The following is a 25,035-nucleotide window of genomic DNA, read 5'->3' as shown; positions in this document are numbered from 1 at the left end:
TATTATTGGCACGAGTGTCACACACGTGATCCAAGTTAGCCGAGCCGTTACCGTTTAAAATGACGACGAGTCCTCTAATCTCCCGTAGTAGTAAATCAATTTCTGATTACAGGCATAATTTATTCTCGTTGATTGTGATTGTCTCGCTGTATGCCGCCATCTTCACTTGATATCACGGTCACGCGCATCTCGCAGACGTCAAATTGTACTTCCGCTCAATAACGACTATAAAACGGGTAAAACATCTCAAAATGTACGCGGGAATTCGATCAATTGTAGGTTTTTATTAGTAGCCAAGTACCAGTAAACACACAGAACACCTTAGTACATAAAATATCATTAAAGCTGTCCAGAATCAACGCCTCGGGAAGTTTGTATCCAGCACTAACGTGTTCAGGACTGCGGTAGAGGTGAGCGAGTTCATTCAGGCACTCTTCGCTTCAAAAATTTGGAAGTTGTGGCTAGCTTGATACATGTTTTTAATTTGAAATACTGGTTGAATTCCGTATACTTGTTCTGCAGTTTCGTGTCCAAAAAGCGTGAAGTTATCACGAAAACATCGAGGTCAGTTCCCCTAAATAGATGTAGCGATATGTTATCAATTCAAAACACGCACTGGCTAGCCTACTCTATTTTTATCACCAGCATTAGACCTGCTATAAATACACTTTAGAAACACGTAAACATTGTTAGTTTGTCGTCGAACTTCTTCAGAAGCAGAGCCACAGAGTGAATTGATGAAGAGTTTGATTAGTGAAGTAGTTTTAATCCACTCTTTTATAGTCTGTATTTCTGTATTGTCCGGTGTTTTTAATTTGTAGTATAGTCTGACGGAACCCCCGATTAATCTTATCAGTCGATCCTTATAACCCAGACAGCACACATACGTTGGGCCGACGTCGTGCCGATTTTCAAAATTCCATCGGTGCGATGTCGCTCAGGGAGCGTTTGCTAATTGGCAAAATGTCGCCGCGACGTCGGCAAATGATCGGAAACGCTGTCCGGCCGATGTTAGGACGACGCAACCGGAAATACCGGCCGCGCCGCGGAGGCGCTATTCTCAGGCGTTTTGCTCATACTTATGGACCACTAGCTGCAGCAGCTGCTTATTTATAATAAACACGACACACCACTCTCAATAACAGTTGAAGATTTATTAATATTTTCACAAACATACAAATAGATTAACATACTTTTATCACACATAACCACCACGTTTAAAACAAAACCAACAAGTTGTACTATAACCATGGCTAAGCTACTGTGCAATAAAGATTTTAAATACAAAGTTCATTGCAGCATTTATATTAAGACCATAGGAATATTTACAAGTACTTCAAAACATGTACACTAAGGGTGACTATAGTTTACTATAGTAAAAACACAAATAACGTGTGTAAGCACATGTTATAATGCTTATAATTTCTTAAATAGTGTTAAAGAAAATGCATGTTTCCAAGACTATAATTTTAAAATACAAGATAATTCCAGTCATGTGTTCAGTATCCAAAAGACTTTCTTCAGGGAGTTACAATAATAAAAGAGAACACAAACACAAAATAAATACCAAGCAAACAATATTTACAGTAGTAAATAAAATCATACAAATTAAAATAATTGTCTGATAAAATCTTATTAAAGTCTGTAGTACAATTTTTTTTATAAATGGCATTCAACAATTTGAAATCTCCTATGAACTAATAACACATCAATAATATAAAATAACAATACTTTCTCAGAGATAACCAGTTTTTTTAAGCAAACTAATGCACGACACAAAACAGATTTTGTCATTATATATATATATATATATATATATATATATATATATATATATATATATTGTATATAAAAATATTTCCGTTAAACAGAAATTAAGGGATTATATATATATATATATATATATATATATATATATATATATATATATATATATATAAATATATAAATATATAAATATATATATATATATATATATATATATATATATATATATATATATATATATATATATATAATCCCTTAATTTCTGTTTAACGGAAATATTTTTTAACACATTTCTAATCACAATAGTTTTAATAACTCATTTTTAATAACTGAGTAAATAATATTTGACTAGATATTCTTCAAGACACTTCTATACAGCTTAAAGTGACATTTAGAGGCTTAACTAGGCAGGTTAGGGTAATTAGGCAAGTTATTGTATATCGATGGTTTGTTCTGTAGACAGTCGAAAAAAATTGCTTAAAGAGGCTGATAATATTGACCTTAAAATGTTTTTTTTTTAAATTCAAAACTAAAATATAAATAAAAGAAATAAGACTTTCTCCAGAAGAAAACATAACATTTTCTTGCTCTGACCTATATATATATATATATATAAACTGGTTGTAAATTGTGTACAATGTTCCAAGAAATCAGACAAAATTAAAAGAAATAACCTGTCATTTAGTTTTGTTTTATTCTTGTGGAATGTTGCTTACACATAAAAGGGCATATATAGGTGGAATAAAAAGTGTGTCGCCATCCTCTAAATTGTTCTTGTATGTTGTCTTCATCTTTAGTCTTCACAAGTGAGGCTGGCCCAAACCAGGACTGCAGTAGCCAAATCTAATCCTTGTAGTGGGAACCCTTAAATAAAGCAAGAAACCAAAAGGAGAAAGATTAGCATTGCAGCAGTTCATATTACCACAAATAAATATTATTTGTTTCATGACATATAACTGGAGTATGTGTTATGCAAGTGCCTAGCTAAAATGTGTAATTTAATTTAAACTTAAAGAGTGTGTCTGAGCACTAATTTTCAGAAAAGCCATTTGAAAGTTAAATTCCTTGTGAAATCATAATGAATGTTTTTTTTTTTTGGTTTTTAGTATCATTGTGTTAGTATAAATGTGTATCTAAATATATGTCTAATCTTCAGATACCACATTACATTATTATTATATTTAAAAAAACAGCTTGAGGAGAGAATCAGTACATTGGAATACTATTTTTTTCAGAAGGATCATGTGACACTATTAATTATATACATTGTATTAAATTCACAGTATTACTGCTTGACTGTATTAATTAAATAAAGCTGACACTATCAGAAGAGAATTTACCATACCAACCTAAAAGCTATGAAACATTAGTGTATGTTTAAGATGTTACTTACTAGTCCTATTGTACTTTGGAGAGGTTGTCTGACAGGAGGATCCCTTCAACTCAGGAGAATTCTCAGCAGACCATCAGCGTACACCAATCTAAGAATAAAATAAGCAATTTGTTAAAAACCAAAAAAATATATATTTTATATTTCCAGGTTCATAGGAAAGAAGAAAGTTAAAGCAGATTTAAAATGTAGAAATTGACAATTGACAATTTAATGGCACAACATACCCCAAACTAAGCACGCTCAAATGGTTAATTTACATAAATGACAACTGCTGCTCATTATACCAATATTAACTGTTAAGGATTCATTTTCTTTTGGGCTTAGTCCCTTTATTAATCTGGGGTCGCCACAGCGGAATGAAAGGCCAACTTATCCAGCATATGTTTTACGCAGCGGATGCCCTTCCAGCTGCAACCAATACACACTCATTCACACACACTTATACACTATGGTCAATTTTAGCATACCCAATTCACCTATGTCTTTGGACTTGGGAAAACCGGAGCACCCGGAGGAAACCCACGCCAACACAGGGAGAGCATGCAAACTTCACACAAAAACGCCAACTGACCCAGCCGAAGCTCGAAGCAGCGACCTTCTTGCTGTGAGGCAAACGTGTTACCCTCTGCGCCACCGTGCTCTCCTGTTAAGGAATCAGATTAATATAAATGAATTGACATGTTTATTTAGTGTCTGACACATTAAATATTGCATTTTTAAATATTGTTTCATTTTAAGATTTATTTCAGAATTAACTATAGAACCTGGATATGTCGTCACATTTTCATGCACAGCAGCATTTCCAAGAACAAAGAAAAACAGAATATAGGACAACTGAAAAAAAAATAAAAAAAACTCTGACTGAATGCTTTAAGTAACTGGCTAGGAATGAGCAGGTATAAGATTCTGAGGGTATAATCTTAGATAAAAATATCACAGTTTCACAGTATTGTGATTACTGCTCTGAAATGTGTTTTTTTTATCTCTGTAAAAAAAACAGCTACTGTTTCCTCATTAAACACAATATGTTTTATTTTAAGAAACATTTAAAATATTTTGTAACAGTAAACATGCCAGGCTAAATAATAATTTAATAAAATAGTACTATCTTCATTAGACTCAAAAACACTGATTTCTTGTGAAGGCATAATAAGCTATTTGTTTTTCAGATGTTTGCTGAATCGTGAGCTGACCAGTAGCTTTTGATGTGGAGGGTCTTTTGCTGCTGTAGATAGTGTTGGACTATTTTTTTAAGTCTTTGATAACGTGCTAAAAACCATATACAATGCATCCGGAAAGTATTGATAGCGCTTCACTTTTTCCACATTTTTAATGTTTCAGTCTTATTTCAAAATGGATTAAATTCATTAATTTCCTCAAAATTCTACACACAATCCCCATAATGTGTGTTGACCCGATTTTTATTAATCATTTACAAGTCAATATTGCCTATATGGATTGTGATTTTAACATGTAAAATTGCAGTGTTAAATGCAATGCCATCAAACATTTTAGACGCACCAGTGCAAAAAGCTAGTCTAGAGCACTTGGAATGCTGGTGTAGTTCTAGTTAAATTCAGTTCAGTTAAAGCTGTATATGCAGCCGGTCTCAAGTATAGGATTTAGTATTTAACTAATCTTAACAACTAAACATTTACGAGTCTGTATTAGCCAGCTCATGTACTACAATGTAACAGATACTGTATATTGCCACCTTGATACTCAAGCTTTCTTTAAAATATTTTGTGTTCAACCGATTAATTAATTCTTTCATTTAATTTTTTCAGTGCAATAGTATAGCTTACACTGGTTTATTTGTATGGACCCCCCAAAATAGCGGAGGCCACTTTCTGGCCACCCAAGTATAAATTTCTTGCCTAGCCACTGTGAACTACCTGTCTGTCCTGCTCCAGAACTCTTTGTCGGCTACTTGTATGTGTGAATACAGCTGCACAAATACAGCCTCTGCACATCCTCACCACCAGGAGAACAGAATGACCTGAAAAATATAACCAACTGAAATCAGTTGAAATGTATTTTGTCTTGTGATGATGACACAAAAAAAAAATTATTTTTCACAAAGGATGTGCTGTTACCTATGAAACGGTCTATAATGAATGATCTTTTGATCCTGTTTCCTTGATGTCATTCACTCAGAGATGGTTTGGACATTTGATTGTATCTAAACTGTAATGAATTTAAGTTACAAAAACATTGATAGCAGGACCATTGATCTTGTAACTTATACAAATTGTTAAGTATTGAACAAGTCTGCAACTAAACTAGTCAAGTTAATAATACTAATGTTACTCCCCTCGAGATGAAACAAAGGCTCAAGTCGTTCTTTATTTTAACTGACATTTATTCGGACACGAGTCTGTAGTATGTCTTGTACATTCTAGCCTTGCACTCCTTTATGTCCCAATATTGCCGTCAGAACTACGAAAAGAAATACATAAACTTCAATTAACCCTTTAAAGGTGATGTTGCACGTAATAAACAACATACATACAAACAAAAAATAAAGTGCACATTCAACATGTAACGAAATACACTTAATTGGCTAATTATACATTACATACGGACACATAATCATACACGTTCACATACGTTAACACCATACAACACATACCTCATTGGCCTCTCTAACTCAAGAGGAATAAACTTGAAGGGTTGCAGTTTCTCTTTAACAAACTTCTTTGCACTTCTTAAACCTTAAAAACTTGTTTTAGCACAGCACCTTGTGGCTGAACTACTTGTAGTGGATCGGAAGAATATCTTCATTGCAACAATGAAATAATTCCCAAGCTAAACATAACAAGAAAAGGTTCCCCCCTCCCCCTTATAGTTTTAGTTAAATAACTTTAAATGAATTAACATGCATTAACAACAAATATACATTACTTATTTATTCTAATGATTAATTTGAACATTTTATCTATTTATTGACTTTTTAATGTAAAGTTTATGTTTATAGAGTGTAATATATAAGCATTGCTTCTGACGGCAGCTACACTCCCACCAATCACTTGTGATTTCCAGAATGAAATGTGAACTGTGCTAATCAGCTTCCAGTAATGTGACAGTCTTGTGGATTGGCCTTACTAGATGGACAGGTTTACACAGTTTCCTTCCATGGTTATCTAATGTGGAGTCACTGATTAGTAGCTGCACTTTTCGTATGCATCCATCTTGACTTGGGTACACAGCAGTAACTTTTGCCAGCTTCCAATCATTTCTCTGCGTTGTATCATCTTGTATTATGACGATGTCATTGACTTTTGCATTTCTGTTCGTTTTGTGCCACTTTTGTCTTTGTTGTAGGCTCAACAAATATTCCTTTTTCCATCTTTGCCAAAATTCGTTAGCCAGATACTGCACTCGACGCCATCTTTTACGAAGGTAAAGGTCTTCCTTTACAAAATCTCCTGGTGGAGGCAGTATTATTGACGATTTCATTGTCAAAAGAAGGTTGGGTGTAAGTGGTTGTGGTCCAGTAGGATCGTTGAGTAATTGTGTTGTTATGGGTCGGCTATTTACGATTGCCATCACTTCATATAGATATGTTCTTAAGGATGAACTGTCCAGAGTTCTAGATGATTGATCCAGGATGGAATTCAACACACTTCTGATTGTTCGGATTTGCCGTTCCCAGGCTCCACCCATATGGCTGGCAGAGGGTGGGTTCATGACAAACTCACAGCCTAGTTGTTTCAGACATTCCTGGTCCATTTCTTTCACTGCTTCCAAAAACTCACGCCTTGCTCCAACAAAATTGGTGCCTTGGTCTGATTGCAGCTGACGAACGTTTCCACGTAAAGCAATGAATGCCCGAAGTGAGTTAAGGAATGCGTCAGTTGATAAATCATCAAGTAACTCTATATGTACTGCACGAGAGCACAAACATGTGAACAGCAGCCCATAGCGCTTTAGTTCCCTTCTTCCCTCCTTGATGTAAAATGGACCGAAACAATCCATCCCACAATATGTGAAGGGAGGAGTTGTCTCCATTCTTTCGCTAGGCAGGTTTGCCATCTTTTGTTCTTCTGTTTGCCGCCTGAATTTTCTGCATTTGACACAGTTGTAGATAAATGATGATACTGCTTGACTACAGCCGAGAATCCATATGCCATTAGATCTCAGTTCGTTTGTGGTCATGCCACGCCCTTGGTGTTTCACTTTCTGATGATAGTGATCAATCAGTAACTTGGTGATATGACTGGTTTTTGGTAAGATAAATGGATGCTTGACATTTGGGTGTAAAGTTGCATGCTCTAATCTTCCTCCCACTCTGAGGATGCCCTTGTGGTCCAAGAAGGGATTGAGTCGATACAATCTGCTTGCTCTGTCTTTAGTAATTAACTCCTTCTTGGAGTGGAGTTCCTTGATTTCTTTGGAAAAGACTAATCCTTGTTCAATGGCAATAACTACATGTTCAGCTTCTTGCCTTTCTTCGAGACTTGTAGCTTTATTGGTTCGCTTTATTGAGCCCTTCAACTCCTTTACAAATCTGATTAGTCTTGCAATAGCTTTAACTAATTTTGTCCAGCTGGAGAATTTGCTGAAACGTTCTGCCAGAGAATTCTCTGTTGTCAAGGTGTGGTGTACAAGAACTTTGCGTACCTCTGGGTCATCTGTGTCAAGATCTCCCACCTTAATCTCTCCAGTAGGAAGTGAATCTTCCCAAAGAAAACTTGGGCCACTAAACCAGTTGGAAGCAATGAGTTCTTTAGATTTGAGACCTCGAGACGCATGGTCAGCAGGGTTATCTTCTGATGCAACATACTTCCACTGTGTTGGTTTAGTACTTTCCTTGATTCGTTGGATACGGTTTGCCACGAAAACATGAAAACGCCTCGCTTCATTGTTTATATATCCCAGGACAACCTGAGAGTCTGTCCAGAAGAACTCTTGAACATTTTCCAACTCTAGTTCTCCTTTGAGCATATCACTTATGCGCACCGCTACTACTGCTGCGGACAGCTCCAATCTTGGTACAGTAGTTACCTTGGTGGGTGCTACTCTGGACTTTGCAATGACAAGTGAACAGTGGATTCGTCCTGATCTACTGACTGCTCTTAGATACGTACAGACACCATATCCTGCAACACTTGCGTCTGAAAAATGGTGGAGTTCATATCTCTGAACTTCTTGAAAATCTGCTGGTAGATAGCAGCGATCAATCTTGACATGCGCAAGGTCCTTTAGATCTGTAAGCCAGGACTCCCACCGTGACTGATGCTCATTTGAGAGTGGTGTGTCCCAGTCTGACTTGTCACGACACATTTGCTGTAGAATTTGCTTGCCAAGCAGAACGAAAGGCGCCACAAATCCAAGTGGGTCGTAGATGGAAGCTACAGTTGACAAGACTCCTCGTCTGGAGAATGGACGCTCACTCACTACTACTCGAAACTGGAAATGATCTGAAGCAACACTCCATTTAACCCCTAGAGCTCTTTCAATCAGTTGCTCGCCCAGTGCTAGATCTTGGTTTCTTACTGTCTCTACACAATCTTCTTTAGGGAGAGATTCAAGAACTTGTGGGCTGTTAGAAACAAACTTATGCAGTCGCAATTTTCCAATACTGCAGAGTTTTTTCGCTTCATGGACTAAACGAATAGCCTCTTCTTCGGAGTGGAAACTGATAAGGCCATCGTCCACATAAAAGTTCCTTTCAATGAATCTTATAGTTGCTTCACTGAACTGGCCTCGACCTTGTGCTGCAATGTACTTGAGACCAAAGTTTGCACAAGCCGGTGACGAAGCAGCTCCGAACAAATGAACTCTCATTCGGTAGACTGATGGACTTAAGTGAAAATCTCCATTGTCCCACCACAGGAAACGGAGGTAGTCTTGATCTTCGTCCCTGACTCTAAACTGGTGAAACATACGTTCTATGTCACACATCACTGCCACTGGACCCTTGCGAAACCGACACAAGACACCTATCAAGGTATTGGTTAGCTCTGGCCCTGTGAGCAGATGATCATTTAATGACACACCTTTAAATTTGGCCGAACAATCAAACACTACTCTTATTTTCCCTGGTTTTTGGGGGTGGTACACCCCATGATGCGGAAGGTACCAGGTAGAGCTTTTGTCAAGTTCTTCAAGTGGAACTCTTTTTGCATCTCCACGCTCTATAGTTTCATTCATGAATGTTGTATAGTCGTTGCAATATTGTTTGTCTCTTTCAAGTCTTTTCTTAAGACATTGGAGTCGGTGTTCTGCACAGCTTTTATTGTTTGCCAGACACGGCCTGTCCTCTTTAAATGGCAATGGTAGCTCACAATGTCCGTCTGCTGTTATCCTTACTCCTTCTTCCATTATAGACAAAAATCGTAGATCCTCTTGGGAGAAGTGAGACTCTTTCACCTTTCTTTCACTGAAATCAGATTCAAGAACTTTAATCACGTCTGGTGGTGTGATTATTTCTTTGACTTGTGTGCGACAAATGTAATGGACTTCATTTGGCAACTGATCTGATGACAACTTGGGTGTCACTTCCTTAACAATAATCCTGTGGCTGCTTCCCATAGCATCACCATAGTCAACACAAGGGTCAGCTCCACCGACTATTGTCCAACCCAAGTCTGTTCTTTGAGCGAATGGCTCATTGTCTTTTCCTGACACAACTTCTCTAGGTAAAAGCGCTTGTGAGCAATTGTAACCTATGAGTAACCCAACATCGCATTCTATAGGAGGGGCTATCTCTTCGGCAAGGTGCTCTAAGTGGGGCCATGCTCTTGCTGTCTTAGGAGTGGATATGTGATTTAGATTTGCAGGAATAAATTCTCTTGTGTATGTTACGGGAAGAAGAATTCTCTTTGAGGAATAGAAGCCTCTGACTTGCAGCCCAGACAGCCTTTCACTTTGGATAACTGAATCTCTGGTTGACAGTGTAGAAAGCTTTAACTGTACATGCTTCTTGTCAGCATCCAGACCATCTGCCTTTTCTTGTAAAATGAATGTTGTGTCACTCTGACTATCTAGAAGAGCATACACCAGGATTTCATGTTCTGGGTTGTTTGTTGTAGATAACCAAACTGGACTGATTGTAGATGTGAGGTTACTACTATTATTTTGAACTACACGGTGTGATATTGTCTCACATGGTATTTCTTTGCTTTGTTTGTTTTCCTTTGTGTCTTTTATGCCTTCTTTATTCTTTCTGATTTGTTTATCCCGTTCCTCGTGTAAACAGGTTGGGTGTTTCCCTTTGCATGTGTCACAAACACTTCTCTTTCCACATTTCTTTGAATGGTGTCCAGGGTTAAGGCACCCAAAACATAATCCCTTTGTTTGCACGAACTTGACTCGCTCCATTATTGACTTGTCCATAAACTGTCGACATGTGTGAATGCTATGGTACAATCTGTCACAGAAAACACATTTCTGTATATTTGGTTTCTCCTCTGCAGCACTTGCCAGCACCTTAGTTCCGATACTTCGAGTCTTTGTAGGCTTAACTTTTTCTAAGTCACTTCCCTTGAGTGCATGTAGTGAAGTTACTGGGTTGCACGCAATCTTGGCTTCTCTTGTGATAAAGTCCACAAAGTTACTAAATGTTGGAAAGGAACCGTGCTGCTCTTCAATCTCAATCACTTTTCTATTCCATCTTGCTGTTAACCAATCTGGAAGCTTACTTAGTATTTTCTGATTTTCACTGCAATCATTTAAGACATCAAGATTCTTGATTTGTAGCATAGCAGCTTCACAGCCTCTGAGAAAATCAGAAAACTCTCGTAACTCAGAACTGTCTTTTGTTCCGATTTTTGGCCATGAATTTAGCTTATCTCTGAAGGCTTTGGCGATCACAAATGAACCTCCATATCTTTCTTCAAGAGTGTCCCATGCCGCATAATATGCTTCATCCGTGCCCAGTAGAAAGTAACTCTCAACAGCTCTTCTGGCTGGTCCACCCACATACTTGCGGAGATAGTAAATCTTTTCATTTACTGGGATGTTTTTCCGATCTATCAGTGTCTGAAAAGACATTTTCCAGTCTTTGTACTTGAGTGGGTCTCCATTGAATACAGCAGGCTCTGGTACTGGTAGACGGCTTATATTAATGGATTCTGCTAATGCTCTAGCCAGAGCAGTAGTGCTATCTTCTTGTGTAGCATTGTTCGGAAGTTGACACCTTGTGGTCTGTGGTAAAGCGGAAAACTGATGCAGTTTTACAGTAGGTTTTGATGGTGTTAGCAGAGGTTCAGGCAAACTTCCTGGCTTAGGAGCAGCTTTCCTTTGTTTAACATTGTCATGTAGGAGGTCTGAGATTTCTTCATCTGAATTAATTTCTTCCTCGTACACTTTCAGTCGTGCCTTGGCAGCATTCATTTTCTTTACAGTTTCTAGACGTTCTAGCTCTCTTCGCTTCTGTTCTAATGCTTTTAGTTTTTCAGCATTTTCTGCTTCTTGTATTGCTAACCTTTGCCGGTTTTCTGCTTCTAGATTTTCAAGTTCGTTTCTTTCACGATCCATTTCCTCCATAACTTTAAGAGCAGCTTCAGTTGCAGCTAATTCAGCTGCTGCTTCCTGTTTCTTTACAGATAATCTGCTTGAACTTGAATATGTGCTTCCTGCACTCTTAGATTTTTGAGACGCTGCTGAGATGAACACTGAACCAGCTTCACTCCAGCGTAGTGACCCCTTTGCTACATCCTTTACACTTCCACTTTCTACAAGCCAATCTTCAGCTAGTTTTATAAGCTTTTGAGAAACAGCATCGCATGTATCCACTCTTCGACGGGTGTCTCCATCAGGAGTTACATAACTGCGCAGCTTATCATAGGTTTGTTTTACTTCTGATGAGGCATATTGGACGTGGGCAATGTGATCATGCAATGTTACACTAACAGGGTTTTCAAGTGCCTTTTTAGCTTGTTTAGCAGCAGATTTCCATTCATCATAGCATGCCTTAAAGTGAGTTTGAAACTTATTCACCTTTTCATCGTGAAGTGCTTGACCCTTTTCAGTGAATTTCCTAACTCTTTGGCTTTTCCTCAAGCTCTCTTCTTTAGCAGCTTCATTTGTGCTTGGCTCTTGTGCGCTTGTTTCACAATTTTCATCTTCAGGACTGACTTGTAACTGCAACTCCACAGCATCAATATCACAGTCTTCTTGATCTGCCATACCACTATTATAGTGTGCTTTAAACTTGTTACTTATAACTATATCTCAACTAAGTGATATCACTGTCTTTAATGTGCTTATAGCAGTAAATTTCTCAACTATTTAAAGATAAACTTAAATGTGTGTCATAAACACCTAATAAGCCAAATTATAAATTTTAAATTTTTCTCACTTGTTACAAAATATAAAATATAAAAAATGAAAAAGCAATGACTTCCCTTTAAATATATCTTAATGTATCCTTAAATGAATAATAAAATACTTGTAGCTAACAGTCACCTTATATTAAACAAACAATAACTTCAGCTTAGTCTCAAATTTTTTACCACTGCACTTTACCCCTGTAAACACTTAATAAAGTCCCTTTAAATTAACAAGGTTAATCTGCTTCACATTTAACTTGTTTTAAATGTGTTACTTCTTCTTAGCTTAACCACGCTGCACTCTTATACACCGACAGCCGTTGATGTGGGATTTGCGCGCTTGCAGTCCTTTTTTCCTTTGATGCTTGAGAACGACGTCACCGCCTAACGAGCTGCTCGTTTACAGCTCCGCTGCTGCGACCGGCACCGCTCTGCTCTCCTCTCCTCCTCTCCTCTCTTCCAGCGCGAAACAGGCTGAGTTCTGACTGTTACTCCCCTCGAGATGAAACAAAGGCTCAAGTCGTTCTTTATTTTAACTGACATTTATTCGGACACGAGTCTGTAGTATGTCTTGTACATTCTAGCCTTGCACTCCTTTATGTCCCAATATTGCCGTCAGAACTACGAAAAGAAATACATAAACTTCAATTAACCCTTTAAAGGTGATGTTGCACGTAATAAACAACATACATACAAACAAAAAATAAAGTGCACATTCAACATGTAACGAAATACACTTAATTGGCTAATTATACATTACATACGGACACATAATCATACACGTTCACATACGTTAACACCATACAACACATACCTCATTGGCCTCTCTAACTCAAGAGGAATAAACTTGAAGGGTTGCAGTTTCTCTTTAACAAACTTCTTTGCACTTCTTAAACCTTAAAAACTTGTTTTAGCACAGCACCTTGTGGCTGAACTACTTGTAGTGGATCGGAAGAATATCTTCATTGCAACAATGAAATAATTCCCAAGCTAAACATAACAAGAAAAGGTTCCCCCCTCCCCCTTATAGTTTTAGTTAAATAACTTTAAATGAATTAACATGCATTAACAACAAATATACATTACTTATTTATTCTAATGATTAATTTGAACATTTTATCTATTTATTGACTTTTTAATGTAAAGTTTATGTTTATAGAGTGTAATATATAAGCATTGCTTCTGACGGCAGCTACAACTAATCTCAACTCAACTATGATTAGTTGTCTTGTTTCTGCTGCCCAGACGGTCTCTCCACCTGCTGATAAAAAAGGAAAAAGTATGGTATTTTTCCAACAATGAAACTGCAAACAACTTAACTATAAGGGGGTAAGCAGTGAGCATCTTTTATTATAAGCAATTTACTGAATACTTTGTCACTGGTATTACCTAAAAACCAAACGTCCCAAGTTTGGCTCATAGCTGTCGTGTCCACACATCTGCCCAGTAGCTTGTGGTAATACTGAAGACACTGATCAGCTGGTCCAACTGAGTTTGGAGTTGAACTGCAATCAGGCATCCAATACTGCAAAGAAAGAGAAACTCACTTTGGGTTAACAAATAATGTAATCCCATCCACACATTTCAAGTAATTGTGCAGTTAATTGTCTTATTGAATTTTCTGAGAGCTTATGAATATATTTTGTCTTTCCAAAATAGCATGTACTGAAACACAACATTATATAAATATAATTTAATAAGAGCATGACGTGGTGGCACAATAGTGCTGTTGCCTTACAGCAAGGATGCTGACTCGAGCCTCGACTGGATCAGCTGGCATTTCTGTGTGGAGTTTGCAAATTCTCCCTGCGTTTGCGTGGGTTTTCTCTGGGTGCTCCGGTTTTGCCTACAAGTCCAAAGACATGGGGTACAGGTGAATTGGGTAGGCTAAATTGTCTGTAGTGTATGAGTGAGAATAAGCGTATATGGTTGTTTCCCAGTGATGGGTTGCAGCTGGAAGGGCATCCACTGCATAAAACATATGCTGGATTAGTTGACAGTTCATTCCGCTGTGGTTACCCCAGATTAATAAAGGGACTAATCAGAAAATAAAATGAATGAATGAATGAATGAATGAATTTAATAAAAGTTAAACTGACCTCTTAACATGTCTGTCAGGAGCTGATCTACCTGATAATAAATTTTTTGCTTAATTTTTTTAACAGGTAAATCAATACATATATATATATATATATATATATATATATATATATATATATATATATATATATATATATATATATATATTTGTACAAAAAATGGTTCCAGTAGTAACGCTCCTTAAAGTTAAACTACATATTCACATTCCTCATCTGTCTACCGTTACATTATACTAATCACTGTTACATACAGTGGCCGAGAGTGCAAAGAGAGTAATAAAACACAGACAAAGAAGACAGCTTTGTCACTTTTTCTATGCTATTTGTGAGATTGTGTATGTTGTCAAACTGATGAAAATGTTTTCTCAATTTACTTTAACATTTTTGTGTTTATGTTTTTATAACTTGCAGCCGTTGTTAAATTTAAAAGTATTTTAAACATGGATGGACATCTAAATGGATATAGGGCACATATCTCAAAACATTATGAAATATTTACAGATAAATCAATTTTGAATTAAAATGTATATTTATCTTCAGACTTGTATCTCCCTGATCTTTTTAAAAGAACGGCCCCTCGTTTGCTCATCACTGTTTGACAAGTGTCTGGCAGTCAGTCAAAAATATACTTACATATAAAGATGTTCATCAGCTACACAGCACTTAGGTTAAACTTTGACCTCCTTTTCAGTTGATGTGGAAAACAAAAGCAAAAGAAAGAAAAAACAAAACGACTGAATACAAGTTGCATATCATGCCTGTACAAATCAAAATGTATTCATTTAGGGCTTAAATTGACTTGTTTGAGGATGAGTTAAGGTGTAAGGGATGGGTGAACGGTGTAAATATACATGTAATTCATAGCTATGATGTAAAGCTAAATTTTCAGCATCATTACTCAAGTCTTCAGTATCACTTGATCTTTCAGAAATCTTTTTTAAAGATGTTGATTTAGTGCTTGAGGTTGAACTAATATAATGGTGATTATCAAATGGTGCTGATTTGCTGCTCAAGAAACATTTCTGATTGCTATCAATGCTAAAAACAGATGTGATGACAAATAATTTAGTGTAAACTTTTTTCTAAGATTTAATAAATCAATTAATCATAAAAAAATTAAACAAAATGAAAATAACAAATATTACTTCATTAGCAGCAAATCTGCATATTTATTAAGTTCTGAAGAATCATGTGATGTGAAATTTAACACCACTCACATGTTTCAATGTCAAAACTTTCTTAAAATAACTGCAATAAAGACAAGTAACAGATGCATAATATATAGACATGTAACATTTGCATAATGATGTGCAATGGAAATTCATATGAATTAATCCTCTGCTTAAAGTTACCTGTCTTTTCTGCATCTCTGTGATCAGCTCCCTTCAGAAATTTAGGAATCTTGTGTTATGTTTTCTGTAGCAGGGGGTTATTCTCTCACTCCTGAAACCACAGAACACTTTTTTACTTAACATTTGTTTAAGATAACGTTACTATGAAATATCAAAACACGATTGAACTTTTGATTCACGGTCCTTTACAGTACAATGCGTATTAGACTAACGTTACATATGGAGTGCATTAAATAAAACATTGACAAAACCTCTCATCTACACATAAAGAATAAATAAAAGCCTAAACTTTAACAAACAAGTTTAACAAGAGCTAACATTAAGTAAGTTAACGTAATATTACCCCGACGCTAACGTTACCAGTGCTAATATGCTAACGGACTTTTACGAAGACTTACCACTCTTATATAACATAATATTCAACTGAATATTCATCAATTGCCAATAATAAAAGTGTGAGGAACAGTTTTATGTAGTATTTGCTTTGTTTTAGGGACTAAACTTACCTGAAAACTGTCAAAACGGCAGCTTGAGAGAAGTCGTGTTGTGTCTTTCAGGTGGTGTCGTGTCGTGTTGTAGCTTCGTTTCCCATAGCAACATCCCCTCCGCTCCAGTGTTGGAATGAGACGCGCGCGCGCACATCAAAGTCATGCAGTATTAAATTTATAAACATGATCACTCCATAGACTATTTAAATAATAACCTTGTATTTTATATATTGAATTAAAAATGTATTTAGTAGTTTTATATACGCTATTATCTTTAAGACGAGCTTTATAGCCTACTAAACTGTTACAAAACAAACACTTATTTGTGCATCAGATTCACTGTCAAAAATAAATAACCAATAAATATAAATGCAAGTATATATAAAACAAAGATGTCACTCTGTAAAAAGGTGTTTATTTTTATTAAACAGCCGAACATGCAGAACATACTTGATTTTTACACTGGGAAAAATGTATTAGAAAAAGCCACAATAAAAAAAAAGCAAACAGCAGTTAACACCAGAAAAAAAACAACGTTTTCATTATTTAAGCATAACAACAAAACTTTTTATATTTTAATTAATTGAAATCATGTGTTGTAGGCATTTTGGTCAGTTTTACTGCATTAATGTAGACTATTTAAAGCTGGACCGACCGACGCAGTTCACATGATGCATGTCGCGTTTGTCTAATTTATTATGCACGCAAAAACTTACTTGTAAACCAAATATGTTGCCGGATTCCTTCATGGGCATGAGAGATAAAGTGCTTATGAAGTGCTTCGTCGGCCTCTGGTCGTTAACCGATGCAGAGCCGACGTTTGTTGAGCTGGAACAATAGAACACACGACCGAACGATCATGCGTATGTTTGGCCGACCATATACCGATGTTAGAATTAAAGGGGCCGACGTGTTGACCTTCGGCCGACGTCGGCCCAACGTATGTGTGCTGTCTGGGAAATGAATTGGATTTGACTATTTATTTATTTTTTTTACAGTTTATGTATGAACTATAGCAGAACTGGTGGAATTGATTCGCGATTCAGTCCAAAAGATTCATTCAGTTGTGCCTCATTGAATCATTCGGAGAGTCTTCACTAACAAAGCGATGCTTTAGTTTAGACAGTAAATATGAAATAAAACTAAATGAAGTGAATCTTTACCTACAGTAATTTGAACCCAGAGTTTTTTTCTTCTTTTTCTGTTTTTGTTGAACATACTGTACAACAACTTGGCAATACACCTTTACATTACAAAGTAGACAGGTGCAACTAAAGAACAAATTACCTACATATTGTGTTACATAAAATAATTATAATTAAAATAATATATGACTAAATATAATAAATAAAAAGGACTAGGGGTTTTCCTGTAACTTATTAATTTAGGAATAAGTGCACTTTTTGTTTTCATTATCTTAAGGGATTTTATGTGAACGAATCATAAAAAGCACAAAAATTGATTTCACCTTCAAATATTTTAATTTATATATGAAAAATTTTCCAAGCAGAAGGGTGTTGTTAAATAGGAAGGCATTTTCATTACTGTCCATTACAAGTCCATCAATTATTAATTAAATTCACATACATCAAAGATCCTGAGGTGTGTAATCCTTGGGTAAAGCCAATCATAAACATCTGACCATAATACATCCACAAACATACAGTGAAAAAACTAATTACACAAAATCTGTTGTTTCATTATCATCACAAAACATACATTTATCAGAGTAAAAACCAAATCCAATTCTTAAATACTCTCTTGACGGATATATCCCATTTGAACCCTGAGTTGGAGATGTATCCTTTTGTCCGCCATTTCATTTTTAAATTTGACTTGTTGTGAATGACTAGTAGCGTTTTAGGCATGGGTGTATGCTAAAACTAATTTAAAGTAGCCTGTCTGTTATCAGCTATTTATTTTTTTTTTTAAATATTTGTTCACATTCAAATAGGAAACTGCTACAGGGATCTGATAAAAAAGGGTATATTTAAATGTGAATTCTTGTTCTAAACACCAGAGAGCGCTAGTAACACATTCACATCAGGAGCCAGCGTGCTCATAGCATGGCCTACATAGCCTACTGTAATTTCACAACAGGCCCGTAGCCAGCCTCGTGAATGAGGTGTTTTTTTTTTCTCAAAAAGTGGAATTTTTTTTCAGCTCTACCCCTAATTTTTTATTTCATTTTGAGTTTTAAATATTTTAGTGACATTTTATTGACATTTTAAGCACTATTTTAATAGTAATAATAATATAGAGCTTCACAATTTTTCTAGCCTCTCTTGTAAAAAAAAAAAAAAAAAAAGTACATTTGAAAATTTATGGATAACAACAATAGCCAAAATAATTAAATTAATTTTTATATGAACCGCTTCTGGTGCTTCACATCTTTTTATTGGTCATTTTTTTGTTTCAAGAGTATTTGTCTCGATTTAAAAACAGTAATGTAGGGAAAGATGACTTCACTTACTTCAGATGGAATATTTTCTTGCAAAGATGTTGGACTCATGAAAAATATTCGTTAGCATTGGCCAAAACTGATTAGCTAAAGTCACTCTGAAGCGACAGCCAACAGAGGATTCCACTTGGCCTTAAAACCTTTTTCGATTAGTTATTTTCACTATTTATGATGGCAAAGCAGTCAAAGTAGGACAAATGAGCTCATGTATGGGACAAGTTCTGGACCTTTGTCATATTTTATCATATTTTCTATTTATGGAATGTAATATTTTTGGTATAACTTTATTTTGATGGTCCCTTTAACACATTTTGTTGGATTTAAGTCACATTGCCTTTACATGCCAACTAATTCTCATTAGATTATAAGTAGACTGTTAGGTTGGGGTTAGTGTAGGTTGACATGTACTTGCAAAGTTTCTTATAGTCAGTTAAACGTCTGTTGAAGTAGCAGTATCAGCAGATATAAAGTAGACAGTCTACTAATACTCAAATAAGAATTTTCAATGCCACTTTTAGTCAACAAAATGTGCAATAGGGACCATCAAATAAAGTTTGACCATATTTTTTGTGTATTCTCTCAACTTAGATGTTGTTGGGTTTTTTTCTTGGTGAGAGACTAATGTGTTTTTCGTGATGCGGTTGCTTTATTTTAAAAGGTGTTGTTATCACAAGAAAGATGCAACTGATAAAAAGACATGCTAATTAAACTAGTATTAATGTAGATTAAAAACTGTACAAAATCGACAAAAACTATTAAAATCATCACTTTATTATTTATTATTTTACATTACAATGCAGACCCGTTCAACATAGAAATGTTCATTTAAAAATCTGATCCAAAAGTATTATTTTCCACCATTTTAAATAAAGGTAAACAAGCAACAACAAAACTTTTGCAAATGGATTTACATTTTATTACTATTATTCTTACAGGATCATTTGTAAGTCTTATATTGGGTGATTAGAAAAAAACATGAATCCAGATGCATTATTATTGTTAAAATGAATTAGTTTAACAAAGTAACACCACTTTGCACACATACACATTTCTCTTATATATACATTCAATTTTTTTTAGCTTGATTTTACAGCATCACATAAAACAACACAGACTTATTCAATACATTGCACTGGATACAGGACAAAAATACTTCAATCAAAAAATAAAAGTAAATAAAAGTGTGATAGTCGAGTGTGGAAAATTCCAAGTACAAAACAAACTCTATTATCCCTACCAGTACACCCACATAATTATAATTACTTGTAGTATGGTGATGATGAATGCTTGATTCTGATTGGCTGATGAACATTCTAAAGGGGGTCGCACACCAGAAGCGCTGCTCAGCGCTAAGCATGGGCCGGTATAACATTCTGACGGTATGATAACTTTAGATAATAATATCTCTGTATCACAGTATTGTGATTACTGCTCTAAAACAAGTTATTTTTAAATATCTGGGTAAAAACAACAACTTTTTTCCCCCCATTGAACACAATATAATTTAATTCATTCATTCATTTTCTTGTCGGCTTAGTCCCTTTATTAATCCGGGGTCGCCACAGCGGAACGAACCGCCAACTTATCCAGCAAGTTTTTACACAGCGGATGCCCTTCCAGCCGCAACCCATCTCTAGGAAACAATATAATTTATTTTAGGAAACATATAATTTTATATATATGAAACCTTATTAAACCTTAAAACCGGTTATTATCCCATGCCTACTCGGTGCCACAACACGGCGCACACATGACAGTTGGAAGTATCGCACACCAGACATGTTTTAAACGAAACTATTTAGATGGTGTTCTTTGGTGAGGCAGAAATATGAACAGTCATGGCTGGCTGTTGAGATCAGCTGCGGACTCGCGTTGCCGGTGTGCGTACCCTGATAGAAACCTATGTTTAGAATTTTAAATGCATGGCGTGATTGCTTCTGGTATGAGACCTCCTTTTGGTCTGCCATTATATTCAGATAAACACACAGCTAATATAGGTTTTGAGTGCATTACAGTTTTATATCAGTTAAGTAGAAAATAGGGGCAAAAATACTCAACAAACCAAATTTGAAAAATGTGCCAAAATAATAAATAAATACATGCATGCAGAAATAAATCAATAGGATTCTTTTACTTTTTGCTTAAAGGGATAGTTTACCTAAAAATGAAAATGTATTCACAATTTATGCACCCTAATGTGGTTCCAAAACCTTTTCGGAGATTCTTTATTCTGTTGAACACAAAATAAGATATTTCGAAGAATGCTGGAAACCAGGAACCATTGACTTCCATAGTGGGAAAAAATACTTATACATTTTCCTGCAGCTTAGTCCCTTATTTATCAGGGGTCACCAGAGCGGAATGAACTGTCAGCCATTCCAGCATATGTTTTATGCAGCGAATGCCCTTCCAGCTGCAACCCAGTACTGAGAAACTCCCATACACACTCATACACTACAGCCAGTTTAGATCATCCAATTCACCTATAGAGCATGGCTGTTTCTCAATATGCATTCTGCAGTGATCTTGCAGCCTCATGTTCTCGTGTAACGTCATCCTCAACCGCCGAAGTTCAGGTCCAAAACTCAAGAACAGAGGACGCGTAAAAACTTCCCGGATGTGTTCTTGACATCGAGGACACACCAATGCATACCTGAGCACCGAACTCGCTCTAGAAGTCCCAGAAGTCATTGCGACTGGAGGTGGGAAGTGCAGCATTTTATTTAGATTTATTATTAAAGTTCAGAGATATTACTTATTTATCTCTGGAGTTTCCCCAAATGAGTAGGTGAAAGCAAACATTAACATGGAAATATTCATAAAGGCATAAACACATTAACTGCGTTTATTTGCTGAAATTCACATTAAAATTAGTTTTATTTGTGTTGTGCATTGTATATTTAGCTCTTTATGTATAGTATATATTGGGAAATGGGGGAAAACAATAAATGTTTTATGAATGCTGTAATGTTTAAATGAGTTTCAGTTAAAAACGTGTGAAGGTCATGTGACCATCAGGACGACCCAGCATCTCATTTCTCAGATTTCTCGCATTCTCTGTTTTCGTCTTTACAAGTTCGTTCTTCCGAGGTCTTCACAAGAACGCAAGTCTGTTCTCTCTGCGTTCTTGGAATTGAGAAACAGCCCATGACTTTGGTCCTGGAGGGCCGGTGTCCCTGCAGGGTTTAGCTCCATCTTGCCTCAACACACCTGCCTGGATGTTTCAAGTATACCTAGTAAGACCTTGATTAGTTTTTTCAGGTGTGTTTGATCAGGGTTGGAGCTAAAATCTGCTGGACACCGGCCCTCCAGGAACAAGTTTGGTGACCACTGGTGTAGAGCAACCGGAGGAAACCTACGTCAACACGGGGAGAACTCCACACAGAAATGCCATCTGGCCCAGCCGAGACTCAAACCAGTGACCTTCTTGCTGTGAGGTTACAGTCAGTGGTGTGGTCCTTGCTATACGCACATATACTCAGTATGCTTACTTTTTTCCATGAGCTGTTTGGATATTACCACTTCTGAGGATTAATAATTGAGTATACCCTCAGTATGCTCACTTGTTTTTCTGATTAAACTTCCCTAATTTACATGTATTTGCGTCCCCTTTAACTGGGTTTTTTTTTTTTAACTCACAACTTAATTTGTAAAGATGTGCCTATCTCTTACAATTCTACTTAAATATATATATTACACATTTTTCTTTGTTTACCCCAAAAAGATCTGATCCAGATCCACCCTAAAATTAAAATCCTAAAATCGCCCCTGTAAAACAGTATTTCACATTTGTCTTAATTGTGCCGCCAGTGAACGACACTTCACCGTATATAACACTAAAAACAATTAGGCAAACACTTCTCATAAATCGCGTAACAATGTGCGATTTAAAAGGGTAACTACTAGTATATAATAGCGACAACAGAAGACGGACTCCTAATAGTTTGGTTTAAAACAAGCATGCACGAATGTGACCATTGAAAATAATTGCTGATTGATGTTTAAAGGAACCTATAAAACGTAAAGTAATAAGTCAGTAAATGCTGTAATAAGACAGCTAAAAAGCTGTCTTTCCATGTATGCACAGGCCCTTTTGAGTTAATTTAAATACAGGTAACTGATGTAAATATATATGTATATATGTAAATATATATGTATATATATATATATATATATATATATATATCTCCAATGAATCCAAGAAACAATGACTTTCGTCGTTTCTTTGCCTACTTTCATTTAAAATTTGTGTTGGGTGTAATAGTACACCATCTTTTTTCTAGGACTACACCACTGGTTACAGTGCTAACCACTAACCCAGTGGCTGCTCTGGAAAAAATACAATGGCAGTCAATGATTACAGGTTTCCAACATTTTTTTATAACGTCGTCTTTTGTGTAGAGAGAAAAGTAAAGCAAACAGGGTTGTGGCAAATGGAGGATGAGTAAATGATGACAGAATTGTACATTTTTGTGGCTTTAAATGTCACGGGGATGAAATATTTCCATTTTATTGGGTTTCAGTGTGGAAATTATTCTCCTGAGTCTAACTATATTTTCTGCTTAATGCAAATGAGGGTGAAATACTAAAGTTAAAATAAAAACAACCTCTTTTTTTTCTAATGTTTATGCAGTTTGCATTAATTAAGGAACAATTATTTTAAACTAAAGTAAGATAAAATACAACAATGCTCATAAAGATGCACACGGGTTAAATGATTTCATCTTTACAAACCAACCTCATCTGTCACCTTAATATCAAACATAGGCTGACTAAAGTGTGATATTATCGATATCATCATCAGTGGAAACTTCTCAGAAATACTTTGCATATTAAGTGAAACATCGCACTTCTGATCAGGAGTGTGACTTCATTAGTTTGCAAACTGTGAACATGCAAGGGAAGCAAACAATATTCAGCTAAACCTTAAACTTATTTTCTATATTAAAGAGTGCTGTGTGCTGTATTTCACACTCACATTATAAGACGGCACAGTGATATTTATTATGGTTTTTTTTTATTTTGGAAAAATGTAAACATTTATAAAACATTCATAAACTTCTGCATGTTATTAAGTTAAAGTTTTTCGGGTAAAGAGGAAGTGAGATTGTGAAAATTTTTACACAAACACACTGGCAGTAACACACTTTCCATGTTAACACGCTAATACATGCAAACACTATTGCACATTAACCACAACGTCCAGTAAAAGCCACAGTCTCAAGCTGTTTGTCCTGCTAGCATCCACCCAAACCACATTTCTTTCCAGATCGAAAAACAAGGCCTTGTGCAACACTAAACACATCTGTTTGCTGCTAATATATCATAGAAATATATATATATATATATATATATATATATATATATATATATATATATATATATATATATATATATATATATATATATATATATATATATATTATTCGCCCCTGTTTATTTTTCCCCAATTTCTGCTTAATGGAGAGATGACCTTTTTCAACACATTTGTAATCATAATAGTTTTAATAACTCATCTCTAATAATTGATTTATTTTATCTTTGCCATGATGACAGTAAATAATATTTGACTAAATATTTAAGACACTTCTATAAAGTGACATTTAAAGGGTTAACTATGTTAATTACGTTAACTAGGCAGGTTACAGTAATTAGGCAAGTTATTGTATAACGATGTTTTTTTCTGTGGACTATTGAAAAAAATATAGCTTAAAGGGGCTAATAAAGAGGTTTTTAAAAAATTAAACACTGCTTATATTCTTGTCAAAATAAAACAAATAAGACTTTCTCCAGAAGAAAAAATATTATTAGACATACTGTAAAAATTTCCTTGCTCTGTTAAACATCTTTTGGAAAATATGTTTAAAAAATAATAAAATCAAAGGGGGGCTAATAATTCTGACTGTATACATAATAAAAATTGCATGTTCTGGAGATTTTATTGCTCATTTTTTTATGCGTGGTTTTAATTTACATTTGCACCAACAGATAAATAACATTAATATTTTCATTATAAATACCCTTTGAAAGTAGCTCTACAGATAATGCATGCTTCTACATTACGAATGAAAGCAGTCGTTGACAGAAATAGCCTATGTACAGTTTCAGGAAATTAAAAGTAGTTAAGTATTTTTAGTATTTAAATAGAAATGAAGAGCGCAATTAAAGGAAGTGAAAAAACTATGAAAGGCAAAATA

At 35.5% G+C, this 25,035-nt stretch overlaps 1 protein-coding gene across 34 annotated transcripts; it reads right to left on the bottom strand.

Moving 5' to 3' along the window:
* Window positions 1–2,437: 2,437 nt before the first annotated feature.
* LOC141380148 (uncharacterized) lies at window positions 2,438–16,466 on the bottom strand. Of its 34 annotated transcripts, none has more exons than XR_015521415.2 (11): window positions 16,396–16,466; window positions 15,890–15,980; window positions 15,171–15,220; window positions 14,177–14,475; window positions 13,828–13,963; window positions 13,653–13,699; window positions 5,257–5,347; window positions 5,056–5,159; window positions 3,732–3,803; window positions 3,161–3,248; window positions 2,438–2,631 (listed from the first exon to the last, which is right to left on the bottom strand). XR_015521415.2 is itself a non-coding variant. In XM_088651630.1 (7 exons), the coding sequence occupies exon 7, from the start codon at window positions 12,293–12,295 to the stop codon at window positions 6,221–6,223; it is 6,075 nt and encodes a 2,024-aa protein (XP_088507756.1). In that variant the 5' UTR covers window positions 12,296–13,699; window positions 13,828–13,963; window positions 14,177–14,284; window positions 15,171–15,220; window positions 15,755–15,785; window positions 15,890–15,980; window positions 16,396–16,466; the 3' UTR covers window positions 5,502–6,220. The 34 variants fall into 34 exon arrangements, 8 of the variants coding, with proteins under 8 accessions (XP_088507756.1, XP_087159437.1, XP_087159440.1 ...); XR_015521403.2 differs by having other exon boundaries at window positions 5,056–5,176; window positions 5,257–5,460; window positions 13,635–13,699; window positions 14,177–14,284; XR_015521404.2 differs by having other exon boundaries at window positions 5,257–5,460; window positions 13,635–13,699; window positions 14,177–14,284.
* Between the last annotated feature and the right edge of the window lie 8,569 nt (window positions 16,467–25,035).

This window comes from Danio rerio, chromosome 22, assembly GCF_052040795.2.
Source record: "Danio rerio strain M-AB ecotype USA chromosome 22, GRCz13ab, whole genome shotgun sequence".
In the NCBI taxonomy this organism is placed as follows: domain Eukaryota; kingdom Metazoa; phylum Chordata; class Actinopteri; order Cypriniformes; family Danionidae; genus Danio; species Danio rerio.
This window is presented reverse-complemented; position numbering and strand designations above follow the sequence as displayed.

What these genes read in the sequence shown, in the direction of transcription:
- LOC141380148 (XM_088651630.1), bottom strand. Translation starts at nt 12,295, where the DNA reads ATGGCAGATCAAGAAGACTGTGATATTGATGCTGTGGAGTTGCAGTTA.